The following is a 16975-nucleotide window of genomic DNA, read 5'->3' on the forward strand; positions in this document are numbered from 1 at the left end:
CAGGTGGTTTAGAATGTACTTTGGACAGAAAGTGAAATTTTGAGGAAAATTTAAATTATCTTATGTCCTTAGAAATGCATAACCTTTTCCATTGCTTAGTCAATTATACACACAGACATGTCCTCTCCTGCAGAAGAGGTGGGATCAGGCATCTACATTATTTGATGTAATTATGTTGGTTGTAAAATAAAATGCAATTGATACAGAATATTTCTGTGTTTATTTGCCATATGTGGTGCACAAAAACAAATGGTAGGTTACTTCTGAATTTTTAAGTATGTTATACATATTTATATGTAAAAGTGGATTATATAAAAGCAAACGTGGTATTCATTTACCATGCTTTAATTGCATATTCATTGTAAGCAATCTTCTGGTCAGGAGCCCCCTTAAGACCTGCTCACAGAGGTAATACTGAATGATCCACAGAGCTTTTTTTTCCATCAGCACCTCAAAACTAGTCAAAGAATTACACAAAGAGCCTCCTTGTCAACAATCTGGAATTCCAAACTGTATTAAAAATCCTAATGCTGCCGTTTAGCTCTTGAAGGCTTTATTATTTTTTTATTTTTTATTATGTTCTTAAGTGCTTGCAAATTCTCATGTTTTGGCTCAAATTCTGATGTGGCGTAATCAGCAGCAGTCACTCCAGGCTCCTTGCTTCACCTTCTGCACCAACAGCCTGATAAGGGAGGCTCCTTGATTTCAGACTCCAGAGTTCTCTTGCTTTCTTTGGTCAAAGAGAACAAGCCTTGTATTGCGTTCTCAAGTTCAGCTTTTCTCATGTCATCATTTCTCATACATACACATTGTCAGCGCCAAAAGTAAGTGCTTGTATGTCCCATCTTCAAATCCTGTATTTCGCAACTGACTTAATACATCCCAAAGATATGGATGGTTGATTTCTTCCAAGCCATGGCTACGGTCATCACTTGTGTAACTTGACTGACATAGGTGTCACATACATTTGGCTTCATGTTTATGAACCACAAAACAAGACATCTTTACATTTCCTTAACATCATAGGCTTCTTCACTCTTTGTTGTTTCAAGGTCTTTCAACAATTTCAACAGTCTTGTTGAAGCTTCCTATGGTTTGACCTATCTAGAGATGCCTCTGGGAACTGTGTCTCTGTTTCTCTTGCAGAGATAAATAGAAAGTTTCTCTCAGTCCAGAAAGATTTCCAGAGTATTTTCCCCCTTCTTACATTTCAGCCTGTCACTCAGATTCCAAAGCGAATGTTGATTTGATCCACCCAGGACAAGACCATGAAGTTACCCCTTCAGCTTACTTGAACATCACATGACAAGTTATATCCTATTTGCAGTAAAGGTACTACATCCAGAATCAGGCTCAGATAAGAAAAAGCCCTGCACACTTATCTTTTCATACTGCAGCACCTCTTCTGTTTACTTCCGAAAGATGTGAGCTATTAGCTCAGTGGAGAGCTTAATCCCCCAGCTTTGTACTACCATGACCTCCCTACAACTTAGTCTTCATGTCACAGGTCTGTTCTTGCTCACAGCAAAAGAGCTGCACAGCAGAGTGAAATAAAGTTGGTACCAACTTCATAACAGCATTATAACAGCATTGTGTAGCTCTAATGGTATTTCTTAGCCACTTAACTCCCCAAAATTACTGTAGTGCATAACATTGTTGAAGGCTTGTCCAGCGCAAGCAGATCACTGACAGGTTTCTCATACCTTCAGGCTGTTCTGAAGAGGCTGTATATTATCATTTATTTCCTCTTCACACTACTCAGCCACCCATCTTGTGCTGTGTTTACTGATGAGCCCATGGTCCTGTCAGCATCAACTTAGACAGAACCTGAAGCAAGCTCATTTTTGCAAGTGCTGTTGCTGTTTAAAGCCTGGAAAGTTGTCATTTCATGTACATTGATGAGGGTGAGCATGTGCTGCATATCTGGTCTGGGTTTTTGACTACTGGGAGATAGACTCTCCTTTCTTAGACACATCTGAAAGAGAAAACACAAAGGAAAGCTTAAAACTGAGAATTATGGTGAAAGGCTTTTTTTATAAAAAAAAGGTTGAAAGTTTTGCTTTTTCTCCTTGCTAACCATAGCTCACTACACCTTTTAATTATTTTTTTTTGTACCAGAAGCACACAGTACAAAGAAAAACTGCTGCTTCTTGCTCAGTTAAGGAGCTTTGTAAGACAAAAGGGTTAGTTGAAAAATGAAATTTATATTTAATTCAAGTTTTTGTATGAACAGGCCTTGCATCAAGCTCTTGAAAGTGTGTTTTCACCTGCCTTCAATATAGGCCCGTGCCTGAAATACTTTCATCAGGCTGTCAAAGTAAAGCCCCCATCCTGCCAAGCAGTCTTAAAGTCGCTGTTGAGTTTAGTGGAGGTAAAGCAAAATCTCCACTAAAGGAGAGAATAAGGCAACATGTAAGAATTTAACAGGCATTTTAAATAATGAAGCTCACTTGTGAGATAAGGGCAGTGTTAAATTTTTATGAAAGCTAGGCTGATATTTGAGACTGGACCTCACCCAAGTGTAAGATACACGTAATTCCACCAGAATGGTTGACTTAAGTTCACAGCTCTGCTTTTTTTTAACTACACCACTAAAATTGGGACTTTTTTTATGTATGGGAAGGAGACATTTCTGTAGAGATCTGAAATTCTTTCAGGACACAGCAGAACAGGGGCATCTGTCTCTTCTGAGTGATATCCTTGCTTTCATACTTTCATCCTAACAAATTCTTACAAGATTTATCTTGTCAAACTTTAGTCTGAATAGCACAGATTACTGGGAGGATTGTCAATCTAAAAAAGAGACAGGCATAAATTTAATTGCTCCCTGAAGATACGTGAAAAGCTACATTTAGCTGCAGCTAATTAGATATTCTCCAATCAACAGTTATGATTCATCTGCTGAGGAGCAATACAAGATGGCAAATATGAAATAGGCAGCAAAAGTTAAATCTGACCTCCCAGAATGCTGGTTTTGTTTTGATTTTAGTTTGAAATGCAGCTGGTGTTGCATTGTATTGACATCCAAGGTTCCTCAAGCCAGGAGGTGCAGACTTCTGCACAAGGGAGCAACTTCACCCCTGCTGCAGACAAAGCATAGTTTTGCTTCTGTGAAGTTAGCTTCCAGAATACCTTCTCTCCCCACCTTTCCCAAAGCTACCAGCCAACATTAAGGGCACGGATAAAACCCCAAGGTGTCTTTTCCAAGAATTTTAAAATGTCTTTTTTAACAAGGAAGATGTAGCTTCACAAAAATTCCCATCCAAAAATGGGTTATCACCAATCTCAGGCAAATGCTGTTCCCAAGTACCAAACCAGAAGAGCTGCTGATGTGCCCTTAAACTGAAGAGTGGCCTGCATTCAGAGGAACTGGAAGCAGAAATGTGCAGTGGGGTGCAAGAAAATAACTGTCTGGTTTGAGTTAGATCAGGGTGCAGTTATCTCTTAGGGACTCCATGCTGTGTTACTTGTACACCTGAGTTTCCTCTGGCTTTGAAAACACTGTGTGAGCATTTAAAGGGGTTGATCACAAAGTAAGTGATGAACACCAACTTCTGACTCGATGTGTTAAGGCAGTGCTAGCAGAGAAAATGAATGGCGGTTTTATTTGTTGTTTTTAGTTGGATTGTTTATAAGGTAATTACTTACACAGGTGAAAAAGATGAGCAGCAAGTAAAAAATCCCAAGGCAAGTCAGCATGAAAAGCTCAGCTTTGTGTTTTTTTAATTTTTCATCTTCTATTCCAGCGCAACCTAAAACGTAAAGCAAAGTGTTACATTGTTCTGGAATTTGTAAAATATTTTTAACTGTTACCTTCATGAAATGCCATGCACAGCATGGGACAATCAAAAGTCTCTACTGTACCTGTTACTTTTAATGTGACTGTGCTGCTGAGACTGTTTCCTCCTCTCTGTTCCCCCAAAGTGCACTTATATGTCCCGCTGTTTTGGCTGGTCACATTTTTGATCCTCAGTGAAAAGGTGTCATTGGAGAGCCCCAGGGACCTCCCAAGTTCTTTTGGATATTGAGATTCCACATCAAGGACTTTCCATGCTATTTCTTCGCCTTCTCCAGCCATCTGAAAAACACAAATATATTTCTCGTCTTGGGCAACAGTGTCATCCTGAGTTTAGGGGAAAGGGAATTTTAAAGCCACCTTATGGCTTAAAATGCAGAGGCTGAGGAGAGGTGGGGGAGAGGAGGAACCTCAAAAGCATCAGTAGGTTCATGCTTACAATCAAAATATATTTGCTTGTTTGCTTAAATAGACACTACATTTATAGGCAGATAATATAGAGATATTCTGTTACAGCTTCTTTATCTGTCTCACCTGGACACAACCCTAGTACAGACATAACATGATGAAAGGAAGGGGAAGAGTTTCCTCTCAAAGTGTCTATGCAGAGGCCCCAAAAGAGTTCAGAGAGAGACAGTCCATGGGGATGGAGCTGAGGAACCAAAAGGCAGCCCTACCTAGCTGCTTAGCGCTGGCTCTGGGGACGAGAGGTCCCCAGGAAAGCATGGCAGCAGGCAGGTAAACTCCACCACTACCTGCACTTGCCCTGCCAGCACACTTTCTGCCATGTGGCGGTGGGAGCTAAACCTGCCTACCCACCAGGCATGCGGCAGTGCAGCAGCTCACCACCCAGAGACCCCGCAGCCCTGAGCTCCTTGTGGGAATGCAGCCCTGGAAACTGCACTTCCCTGTGCCAGTTTCTGTGCAGCTGACCCCTGAAACCACAGTGCCCCTCTGGAGAAATGGAGTTTTTCTCCCTTCCCCTCCCCTCCACGCTTTATTGGAACCAAAGAACAAAAAATTGCTTTGACTCCTTCAGATTTGGTTGCGTGAAGGTCACAAGCAGGTTCTGGTGCACTTTGGGAGCATTTGTATGTTGAATTTCTTAATTGTAACCAGAAGAGCTACATTCCTTGGCATTGCTGAGAGGCTGCTGGAGGAATGAAGTGTATTCCCAGAACAGTTTGTACTGCGGGGCGATAGGATGCACTGAAAATGACAATTGGCTGGGAACCACACAGAAGAGAGAAATCACTAACTTGATTTGAAAGATGGGAGAAGGGTTTGAATTAGGCCATGTCCATTCTTATTCATTGACGTTGTTCCCTGGGATTCGAGGCAGTGTACCCTCTACGAAGGTTTCCCAAGTAATGAATTCAGTCTTTCTGTGGACTAGCAGAGCCAGAGCAAGCTCATACAGTCCAAGGCTCAGCTTTTCAGCCAAACCTATAACTAACGTAAGCCAAGGCTTTTTTATTATTATTGTTTTATTTTAATAGACACATTTTTGGATTTCATGTTAGTACTTACTTTCTATTGGTATAGCTACTGCACCAGGGTATAAGTTACACTGTAAGCTATTAACATTAACACAATTTTCTCATACTGAGGCTAGGAGTATCTGGTTTCCCTGTCATGTATTTACATGAGGAAAGCGTACTTGGAGTCCAGAGAAAAATACAGGCCTGATGGTCCATTATACTTCACTACTTATGCAGACCTAACATAGTGTAAAACAAGCTGCAAGTTGGGGAGCTTTTCAGGAACTGGGAAATCAGACTAAAGCACAAGATTTTCATACTTGTAAAGACCTTTTCTCAGAAAGGTTTGGGTTTTTTTAATGTATTAACTGAAACACAGAGCAGTAATTTTCTGGGGCTTTCCACATTTCACCCAACAAGAGGGAAGGAAGTACCTTCTTCCTCTTAATTCCCCAGTAAATTTGCCCCAGCTTCTCCTTATTACACTCAGCATCAAGCAGCTATAAAACAAAGAGCCTCTAATGTGGTTTTGCAGGGGACTGTAGGGACTTCACTGTGCTCAAGGATTTAGATATATTCAGGCCCTGCAATCAGCCAGAGATGTGGCCAGAGGAATTCCAATACCCAGGCTGGGCTCAGCTCTAATTACAAGTGGGTCAATAGCAGTTAAGTGGATAGAGTTGACCTCCCTCAGATCTAATTTTTGCCATTCTCCCTTCCCTTACCACCCCCTTTCTCAGTGAAATTTAAAACTCCTACAGGGCATTAAAGAGAACCAGCCTGGCTGCCCGTTGGATTTCCCTAAACTACAGGTAGGATGTCCAAGCTATACATAGAAAATTAGCTTTCATTTGTTTTGTTGTTTGGGTTGGGTTTTTTTAATTCAGTGGTAGCATAATAATTGCTGTCTTGGTTGGTAAATGGTGCTCTGACTCTTGTGGCTGAGACCTGGGAATGAAAAAGAAAACACTTTGATCTTTCTGTATGCAGTTGTAATTAACACTGCTAGTATAAGGGAGAAGTCAATTAAGCCCATGCATCCTATGGCTGACCATGCGCTTATTCCCAGTGAGAATTTTGGTAAATGATTTAACTTCCTAATTTTATGGGGGACACTGAGGGATAGGGTTATTTCCTCCAAAGGTGGAGGTGCTCAGTTGCTGTCACAAGTACAATGATGGTGGCGTTGGAGACAAGCAAGTCAGAACTTTGCCTTACACAGACCCTCTCTATGTAAGGCAAAGCAGCGTGGGTAAAGCTGCACTAACATGCCTTTCCCCAAAATAGCAGAAAATGTTACTTTGTAACCTGATTACTTGTGGGGAAACCAGTGCAATCTGGAGAGGGGTGTCAAACCTCTTTATTTGGGAAGGAGGAGGAACGGTTCATAAGCATGGGTTTAATTCGGGGTTTGCATGCCTCTCCTCCATTAAATCAGCCCCTTACTGAAGAGCAAAGCAGGCAAGGCAGTCCATGGAGCTGCTGCTGTGGCCTTTTTTTTAGGCTACAGAGACATCTGGTGGCATTTTTCCAGCCTCTCCACGCAGCGCATCCATCCCTACTCAGGTCACAGCAACCCTTTCTCTGATGCCTGATCCAAGCCTTTTTCCACTGCAATCTTATCTCCTATCATCTTACTAAAAAAACATCAACTCCTCCCTTTTTAAATTCTCTAAGTAGTGAGGAATCATCTGAGCAAATTTGCAGAGCATGTCCCCATATCCCAGCTGTGTAAAAGGAAGTACATGGGATGTTCAGTAAGGTCATCATTCTGCCTCTTGCTCTATTCAGGCTAACCTCTTTTCCCCCAAAACCTAATTAAAATTACAAAAATGCCACTTTGTTTGCCACCTCCTGTGAATTACTTGGCAGTCTCTCACTAGACAGATCATTTTGCAGCTCAAACTCCTATGATAATCCAGCACTAATTCATGCCAAGTGTCCTCCAGGTGATACCACAGCCCAAGGTAAATGCTAGGGGTTTTACCTAATTAAATCCACACAAGCTTAGAGGGATCGAAGTGAGCACTGTCAGTAGCAGCACTTGTGTAGGGACCATCTTTAAGCAGTGAAAAAATATTTTCTGCCTGCATTTCCTTTGTGTTTATTTCCCTTTTATCTTGCTGGTGAGCAAACAGCAGCATGCTGCTCCCCCTGCTCCCCACCTCCAAAAGGAGGTGGTCTTTTCCTGCTCCCATATTTGCTGTAATGGTTTTACCAAAATTCAAAAGGCAAGTGATTACTGTGCAGGACCAGTAGAAATGCTACTGAATCCATTTGCATTAAAAGAGTCTTATTGCCATGCTGGGTGCTGGAGGTTACTGAAGCAAGAATTTTGTGGGGAAAGAGGGACCTGCAGGCTGGCAGCATCCTTCTGCCTATCTGCATAAAGCTACCCATTAAGAAAATTAAACAACAAAAGAAATGTGAGTGTATGTTTATTGTCACATATACATTGGCCAGCAGCAATGTCTGTGACGGGGTTTTTTAGAAATCATCTATGGGGCTAAGTCTGTTTTCCATCACCTCCATAGCAATGAGAGTAAATGCTACCCCCAGGGGCTGATACTGTTCAACACTTCCTTAACAACCTGGACACTGGCATAAAGCAAGTGCTCAGCAAGTTTACAGATAATACAAAGCTGGGAGGAGTGTCTGTAGCACCAGAGGGTTGTGCTGCCATCCAAAGGGATCTCATCATCATCATCATGGCTTGACTTTGCGAATGAAGATTTGGGAAGGGCTTTACCCACACAGGCTGGGGAAATGGGCTGAGGGGAACTTCATGAAGGGAGGAATAAATCCACACACCAGGACAGGCTGGACCAACCTATTAGAAAGGCCCTGGTGTCCTGGTAGACATCAAGTTGACCATGAGCCAGTGATGAGCCCTTGTGGCAAAGCTTCCTGGGCTGCACTTGACAGAGCATCTCCTCTGCTCAGCTCTGGTGAAACACACCTGGAGTGCTGGGTCCAGCACTGGGCTCCCCAGTACAAGAGAGACAGGGACATACTGGAGAGAATCCAATGAAGGGCCACAGAGATGATTAAAGATTTGAAGCATCTGACATATGAGGAAAGGCTGAGAGAGCTGCGACTGTTCAGCCTGGAAGAGACCAGACTTAGGGCACCTTATTAATATGTGCCCAATTGCCAGGGGGATAAAGAAGCTGAAGCCAGACTCTTCTCAGTGGCTCCAGAGGCAAAATAAGACACAATGAGCACAAACTGAAATTCAGGAAATTCCATTTAAACATAAAAACCTTTTCTACTGCAGGGGTGATTGAATACTGGAATAGGTTGCCCAGAGAAGGTGGGGAGTCTCTATCCTTGAAGATGTTCAAAACCCAACTGCACACATCCTTGAGCACCCAGCTCTAGTTGCCTTTAGTGTGTTTAACTGAAAGTTATTCTAGTTCCCAAATGCTTGGAAACACTTGATCTAAAGAGATTGCAATTTTCCAACATGTATTCTCTAGTCAACACACCAATTCCTGTCAAGTTTCTTCTAGCCTGGAGCTTTTTGGTAAGAATAGTGGTGGTGATACAGTAGGTATTAAAATTACCTAAGTTTGTTTGAAAACACCACTCAGCTGATACATTCTGTTTTCTGACTGGATGAATTACGAGACATAGGTAGAATAATTAGGCCTCCAAAATTTAAGCACTCTTAAGCAAGTATTTCTTCTTCAGAGAACTAAAAACAAGGTGGAAGAAGGAGGAGGAACACTTTTCTCATTCCTAGCTGGCTGGGTTTTAGCTGCAATTTTGAAAACTGCTACAGCATTACATGATAGTGCCACTAGGCAAAGGCAATTCATCGATTCTGTAGTACTCACACCCAACTAATCAATTAAAACTAAATTTTATCATGTGCATGTGAGAGCCAGCAGTGGTTAACTTCTGTTCTCCCATTAAATACCTTTTCTCATCGAACTTTTCCCAGATTAAGGTGGCATGTTGGTTCCCAAAGTACCAATATAGTCCACTTTTCCCATAAAACAAATTTTAATTTCAAAAAGAAATGGTTCAAGTCCAAAACTAATGTCAGTTTAAGAGTGGAATGAATTAATATTGATTAATTTTCTTTTGAGGGTGGGATAATTGTAGAAGTCCTTTGTTTAAAATTATACCAGGATTAATGACAAAGCTGAAATTTCTGACTGCTAGAGATTGAAAAACTACATAGAACCAGAAGGAATGTGTTTCCTGAAGCAAAATATCTAGAATTCTGGCAATGCCTGACAGCCAACATATAATGAATCACAACTGAGCTGAAACCACTTAATAGGTGTATTTTTCAGCACAAAAGCAATTTTACGTTTGATTAGTGCTGAAGGTGCATCCATATGGTCTCTACACAGTGTCATGTAGAGATACCAACGTTAAATTTGAAAAAATTCAACATATATTGTGGGTTCATGTGCATGAACTTTGGCTTTTTGGGGGGGGAGGGGGGGGGAGGGGGAGGAGGGAAATGGGCAGGGAGAAGAAAAGAGAAACCAAAACCCAAAACCAAACCAACACCAAGCAAACTGCATGACATGTGAGCCAGCTGGAAAAGCCCTCTGACTCAGTCACACAGCCTCTATTGTTTTGTTGGGGTTTTTTTTAGCTAAGGGCATCCAGTGCTAGAGCATGTCAGGCAAAAGAATAGTTTGGGTCAGGAAATCATTTCCACTCCTCCCTTACTGTCTAAATCATCAATGTTTGGAGCTACTTGGAGCTGAATAGATGTCTGAGGAACTTGACTGCATTTCTTCAGGTATGCTGGAAATTAGACTGAAGCAGCTTGGCAACTATTTATCTATGCTAATAGAAAATAGCTATGAAAATTTAGCAAAAGTAATTTCCTTTGAAGGAAGGTGTGATTAATATTAAATGCCCAGAAGGTTTATTCTTATTTTGTAGTATGACTTCCCCCTCAAATTCTGCCAGAATTTTATATTTTTCAGGGAAGTGTTATAAAGTTAACAGACTTCTCTTCACTGAAGTGCAGACTTCTTTCCTCTTCCTCAAGATTTGTTTTAGGTCAAGACTTTTCTGATAACCACATGAACAAAATAGGGAAATATCCACTGGGACTTCATCTGTGTGTGTTTAAACTTGGTTTTCAAACTGAATATAAAGTGATAATTATGAGGGTTTATGAAGTGGTTCACATTTTCAATGTGCTACACAAAGAGAAACTGTTTAGTTTTCAATTGCCCTATAAGGCAGAAAGGTAAGTAAGATTTCAATACTCAGATTCTTTTTTCTTAGGTGGGCAGTACTGATTCAAACCAGCATTTCCATATGCAATTCCTAGTGCCTGGGTGCATTCAAAAATTACCTAGTTTTCAGGTCTCAGCTGGCAAACTTCCACACTGCTCATATATGGTTTTATAGCATGTAAGGAAGCCCAGCACTCCTAAAAAATGAATCACACTTAAAAGGCATCAACATTATGAACTTCTTAACTTTTTTATGGTCATATAGTTAATAGGATGAGAGCTGCACCAGGCTGGAAGAGGACTTGGTGCTCTATCTTCTCCCTAGTATGCTAGACCTGCCTACTTCAAAAGTATTTCTAAGTAAAAATCATTTTGTCTGAGTTGACTGACTGTGGTCGTGATTCTGAACAGAACTACTTACACTCATAACTCATGTATTTGCATACATTCATGTATGCAAATAAATTAATTAGCTCCAAGGATAATGGGTGCACAAGGGGTTAAATAAATGCACACCTTTTTGCAGTACAAGACATTAGTAAAAGTGAAGGAACTGATGAATGCAATCTAGTGGGATTCTGACACCAGAATATTAGCTCCTTTAAACAATTACTTCTCCATACAGAACTGAAAAAGCAAGTACTTTTAAATAGTATCTTTCTTTTTTAAAGTGGATTATAACAAACTAGTAAAAGTACCCCTTAACTGGTCAGAGCATGCAGAGGTGCCAGTGGAAAGAAGGGGTTTGTTTGTTCACCAAGCTTTCACCCTGCACAAGCAGCTGCACATGCAGCTCCATAACATTGTCACCATCATTTTTTTAAAGCATCAGAAGCAAAGGTTAATTGTTTGCATTTACTGCATAGCTCAAAGTGCCCTCATACAAAAGATTTAGCCTAACAGCTGCTTGAACTTTACAGTCTGAAATTTCATACCGTTTGTTGGAATTACCTTTTAATTAGCCCTTTGGGGTTATATGTGGTGTTTATTGATTAATCTTTCAGAAGCTGCTTTTTAAATAACAGATTAATTCTCTGTGTTGGGTAGCCCAGTCATGCTGCACCGTTCCCCTACACTCTTTCTGAAAGGTTGGATGGGGACAGCAGCACACAGCCAAAGTAAGGAGAGGAGGTGAGGCTTCAAGCTGGGGCCTATTTAGATAACCTCACAAGTAGAAGAAGTATTACTTCTTGAGCACAAAAGAGTGAACTTAAATTACTTTTTGCTGCCAAGAGTCAGGCTCTTTAGCTTTGGTGCTGTGCTTTTCCTAATATGGCTGTGGCTTGGGCTAGCATCACCAGGAGTGGTGTTAACTGGCTGTCCCCACTTCCCACCTCTCTCCTGGGATGAGTAACCAGAGAACTACAGTACCATGGTTGGTGCCATCATCCCCTGAGTTTGGTGGCAAGAGCTGCATATAGCTAGATTTTTTTTCTTCTTGTAGTTTTGTCAGTGCCATCAGAGGAAAAAAAAAAAAAAAAGGCATGAGTTCCTGTTATGCTGGGCAGTGAAAAACAGTCATTTCCTAAGTGAAATGGATGAAGTAGGAAAATCAGGAGACCATGGAGAGAGAGGAGACCCTCCTATAACAGAATCAGCAGGGCTCTCCTTCTTTGGAAATGGGCAGTCAAGGTGTAATGTTTACTTCAGGATTGCTAAAAGCTAACTCAAAATTTCTAGCTCTTCACTTGCTTTCTGCATACCCTGCCTTTATACCATCCCCACCAGCCAAATCTTCCTAGGAAATAGCAAGTACTTGTTTAGTTCTTTTATTTCAAATTAAAAATCAGCTCCTGTTTTCAGCAGAGATTAACCATGGAACAACTTCATTTATGTTGCAAGGTTTTAAGTACCATTTTTTGTTCTGAAGAAAAATCTTGGCAACGCTCCTCTTTGGAGTGGTATTTGACAGGCTGTGTGTGGGACTTCACCTGAATTCTGATCCCTGGAAGCCAGCAATAGTTAGCACAACAGGCCAAGAGCAATTCAAAGATCACACTCAAATAGTCTATCTACAATGACACAGAAAATGCATGTTCTCCAAGATCAGCTCAAATGCTTTGACTACTGCCTTATCTCTGCTGTACTGGCAGGAGGATGCCTCTTCATAAAATAACACATTTTATATGAGACAAACCAGCTTCAGGTAGGAAAGCAAAGCAGACTACTCTTATGCTTATATACTTATGCTTTTTTCTTACTTTATACCAAGACACTCTCTGGTAGGTGATTGAGGTGTCCCGAAGAACTTCACAGGGCAGCAGCGCTTCTTCAGCACATCTCACAGTAATGTCTGGGACAGGCACAGAAGCCCCACAGATCAAGCACCAAACTGCAAAGCACAGGTAAACACTGTCTTTAAAAGAGATTGCTTAGGTAATCCTTCCTGTCTTCCCAAAACATATCCCCACAAAACAAATGTGAAAGACCAGAAACAAAAATGCAGGGCTTCCCACTTACCATTGCTCAGAATGAGGAGTAGAGTGTAGACTACCAAAGACATGGCTTTTACTGCTTCAAAACAGAAAGCAGCAACAACGTGCCTCTGCACCCAGTGGACTGTGAAAGCAGAGTGAAAGTGCTACCGCTTCTAGAGTGGTATTTCTGGAGTCAGATTGGGAAATCCCCTTCATGGCCTATCCCAAAGTTCCTCGTCACAGGGAAAATCCCTACGTGTAGGAGCCAGTGCTCCTCCCATTAAATCTGTTACATCATTCCCACTTCTGTAACTGCTTGCACTGGTAGCACCTCACCTCCCTCCTTTTTTTTTTTTTTTTATTTCTTCTCTCTTTGTGTTGATCTGAACTGAAATAAGGTTCATTACGGGGCACTGCGGATTAGCATGAAGGGCTGAATAGAAATCAGCACTGAAATAATCTCTCTCGGGTGGTAAAGCAGCAGGGGAAAGGATTTGTCAGCCCCCCAAAATCCCCTCTCAACCTTCTCTCTGCAGATCTAACAAGACTAGTATCTGTGCAAAGGTTGGCCAAATGAAGTGACATTTCTGAAACCACACTTAAGCCAGTAGGTTGTAACACCACAAAGACACTGTGACTTGGGTCTGAGGGCTATGGAGGAACCTACAGCAAGGCTGAGCAATGCACACTGTACTTCTGTAGTGTTACACATGTAACTCCCCTTGTAGGCACTCACAATGTGGAAGTAGTATCTCTCCTTAGTGTCATTTTCAAGATAATCAGGAGCAGCTGGTGATATAATTCTACCAAATTATATGCTGGAAAATTTCCACATGAAAAAAAAAATAAAAATCAAGGCAGCTCCCAGAAGAGGAATCATTTGGATATCCCCTCAACATATCTGAAAAAAAAACAACCAAGCAAAAAAGGTCCTTTTCTTGTGATCTGTAAAAGCTGTTTTCCCCTGAAGAATTTTTGAGGAAGTCTGAGGTTGATCACAGAACCATTTACAAATCATGAAACTCTGACAGTTGCTGACATGTTATTTTTGGAAAACAGTTGTGGCTCCTGTCCTTAGGCTACTGATATCACAACAGGGAGAAGCCAGTTAGGAGGGGGGTTTTGATGAGTAAAGACTATATGGCCAACCCCTTTTGAAAACCAAGTTCCTGAAATCCATATCAAACTGGGCACCCTGAAACCAAATAACCTCTAGAAAGCATTGTGAGGAGAAGTCAGTTTGACAAGTCCTCGGCATTCAAAAGCCCAGCTCAGATGGGTAAGCAGTGTGAGTAGGTAACACTTTCAGAAGGCCCAGTCTGTTCTGTGAGGGAAGTTGAAGAGCAATTTCACCAGGGACTTCGCTGTTGAAATAGCCTAGTTATTTTTAAAGCTTTTTGCTTCTGCCTTCATTGACCTGCACTGTAAATGTAACGAGCTTTAAGCTTTCTTTCACTCTTTGTGTTTTCTGTTTTCAAGGACCTCAATCCATTACTTAGAAGGTACAAATACAGTATAATCCCAGTGGATCTCTTGAGAGGGAGAGAAAATCCTGAACTCTCACTTCTTTCTCCTGTGTAAAATAATAGAGTCCTTGAGAAGACAGAAGTGGGGGGGTGCTGAAGGAAATCTTGGAGAGAAGAGGGCTCCAGTTAATATATTTCACATCTGTTCTTCACTAAAATGATGGCTCTCCTGCCCCCATGAGTCAGTCACACATCAAACCCACCTCCAAGAAGGGCACTCAGCTTTCACCCAAGTGCCTCTTTCTGCAAGTCCTGCTGAGCTATATATTTACCCTTCATAAACCAGTCAAGAGGCAAAAACTTTATCTACCTCCCTTTTCATTGTGGGGAACTCCCCCAGTGAGCAAACCACAGAAAGCTCCTGCCCCTGCTGTGGGTCAGCCCACAGCAATCTTTCCCAAAATGGCCTGGCCAGATGTAGTCTGGAGGGGCTGTGGCATGCCTAAGGCTGAGGTCACAAGTTTGCCCGCACAGAAGTGCACTGAAGGAAAGCATAACACATCAGGCTTCAGTTTGATCTGGGAAATGCACATGCCACACAAGCTTGCCAAGGTGATGTTAAACAATATTATTCCTTGGTTAATTACAATACAGGATTAAAATACTGGAGTTACGACTTCGAAAAACACACGCTTTACCCTCTAGGACAGGCATAGCTTCAAGCAAAACAGCCCTTTTCCTCCAAAGTATTTGCAAGCTCAGCTGCTGTTCCATAGCGCAGTATGTGAAGCAAGAGAAACAAGATATGAAAAACAAAAACTGAAACTCCCTTTGCTGGGGAAGGAGAAATCATTTTGCTTCTAAACTTTCCCTGGTAGGGATTTTTTCTTTAGGGAAACTTTGAACTGGTTATGTACTTTCCATTCTAACATTTAATATCCTTTAAATGTTCTCAAAGAGCAAGCCTGTTATCTCCAGAGCCCTGGAAGCTGCTCTAGTTTCTCTCCGGCCCTGAGCAGTGGAAGTAATGGGACCTCAGCTGGACAGGTTCAGGTGTGGAAGTGAAGAGGCAATGATTGCCTGTCAGCCTTCTCCATGAGAAATAGATTCACATCTTTGCAGGGCTCTCAGGAAGCACAGAAGCAGCATGGAAGTGGAAGTTTATCACTAAACACACTGTTTTGCGGACCTGAGACCTGCTTTCCTACAGGTGTGTCTTGTTGCATCTTTCCTTCCCTTACCTGTACTGCTCACTACACCAACCATAAGCCCTCAATCTCACTGAGCGAGAAGCACCATCTGCTCTGGTGAGTCCAGAGCCGCAAATGTGATGACTGATATTAGCAAGCAGCATGTAAAACGGCTGTGTTCTGCCTACCTTTCCCATAGTCAGGGCACCCATTTGGATATCTGTCTTTGACCCAATTGCTGATTTTCATGAATTTCATAGGCATTAATTCTCTATGAGTCCCAATCCCTCTGTCAGTTTGATAGAAAGCAGGTTCAGAACATACTGGCTGATAGACAGCCAGATGGCATGATCACAGAAATTTAATTCTCTGGGGGAAATGAGGCTAGAAGCACAAGGATGTGGAATGGATTCATGGGATAAGGTTAAAAAGTCAAGACTTTGTATTTTTTTTCAGTGTCGATAGAGCCTTGAGAATGCTGTTCGTGAAATGAACATTCCACGAACATATCCTTTTTGCTTAAACCAGGTAAGTACTGGGTCCCTTGGATACTCAGATAGGGGATTTTTCTTATTTTCAATTCCAGTGTGTGGCTGAGAAAGATGTGTAAGTTTCCTTCTTACTTCATGTATTTGCCCTGAGCACCAGCATTCATCAGGAAGCACAGAGTTTTAGAAAAAACAAAACCTTAGGTATCTAAGGAGTACAAGTAGCTCTCTACAATGATGAATCAAAGGTTAAAAGAGAGGTGGAAAAGCAGCATTTAGCATTTCTGGGAAGGCATAGATTTTTCTGTATTGGGATATGATTACCAAACATCCTTTGTTCCACTGCATTTAGGTTCCTCTTTCAATGAGGTACATCCTTGTGCCTCATGTCTATTGTGAAGCAACTGAGGAGGGGGGCTTTTTATTTATTTTAGTTATTATTAATCTCCTTTGCAGCAATAAAAGCCGTCTGCTTCAGTTCAACTGACAAAACCAGGAAGGCTTTTATGTTTAGTACCATGTCTAAAATAATATACTATGTGTAATGTGGCGTTGTCAGCCAAAGTAACAGTGACAGAAGATTCAAAAGCCACAGATGAAGAATAGTAATGTATTTTGAGGGGCCCAGCAGAGCTGCATTTACTTTCCTGTCATGCTAAAATCTTGATGTTCACCATGCCAACAAATAAAAGCAACTGAGAGTTTCCAGGTTGCAGCTAATGAGGTGTACGTAGATTACTCACAAACTGGAGTTTGGAAAGTTTAATGACAAAATTCTCTTCCCTGCCCCTTCACGGCACATATTGGGTCAGGGCCAAATTTGCTGTTTAAACAGTGGCAATCCAGCAATACTGAGAAGCCAAAACACTGGAACTTTGACCTGCTGGATAGCACAGAGCTTTCTACTACAGACTGTCTTCTGCT

At 41.6% G+C, this 16975-nt stretch overlaps 1 protein-coding gene across 1 annotated transcript; it reads right to left on the bottom strand.

The window, feature by feature from the left end:
- Positions 1–227: 227 nt before the first annotated feature.
- Positions 228–13212, bottom strand: CD83 (CD83 molecule). The gene is made up of 5 exons (XM_061449536.1): positions 12951–13212; positions 12692–12822; positions 3865–4078; positions 3649–3752; positions 228–1975 (listed from the first exon to the last, which is right to left on the bottom strand). Exons 1-5 carry the CDS (start codon positions 12991–12993, stop codon positions 1817–1819), a joined length of 651 nt encoding a protein of 216 aa, XP_061305520.1. The 5' UTR covers positions 12994–13212; the 3' UTR covers positions 228–1816.
- Positions 13213–16975: the final 3763 nt, after the last annotated feature.

Source organism: Pezoporus flaviventris, unplaced genomic scaffold (genome assembly GCF_033815535.1).
Source record: "Pezoporus flaviventris isolate CSIRO_AGI_PZ_B2104156 unplaced genomic scaffold, CSIRO_AGI_Pfla_v1 ptg000007l, whole genome shotgun sequence".
Classification (NCBI taxonomy): domain Eukaryota; kingdom Metazoa; phylum Chordata; class Aves; order Psittaciformes; family Psittacidae; genus Pezoporus; species Pezoporus flaviventris.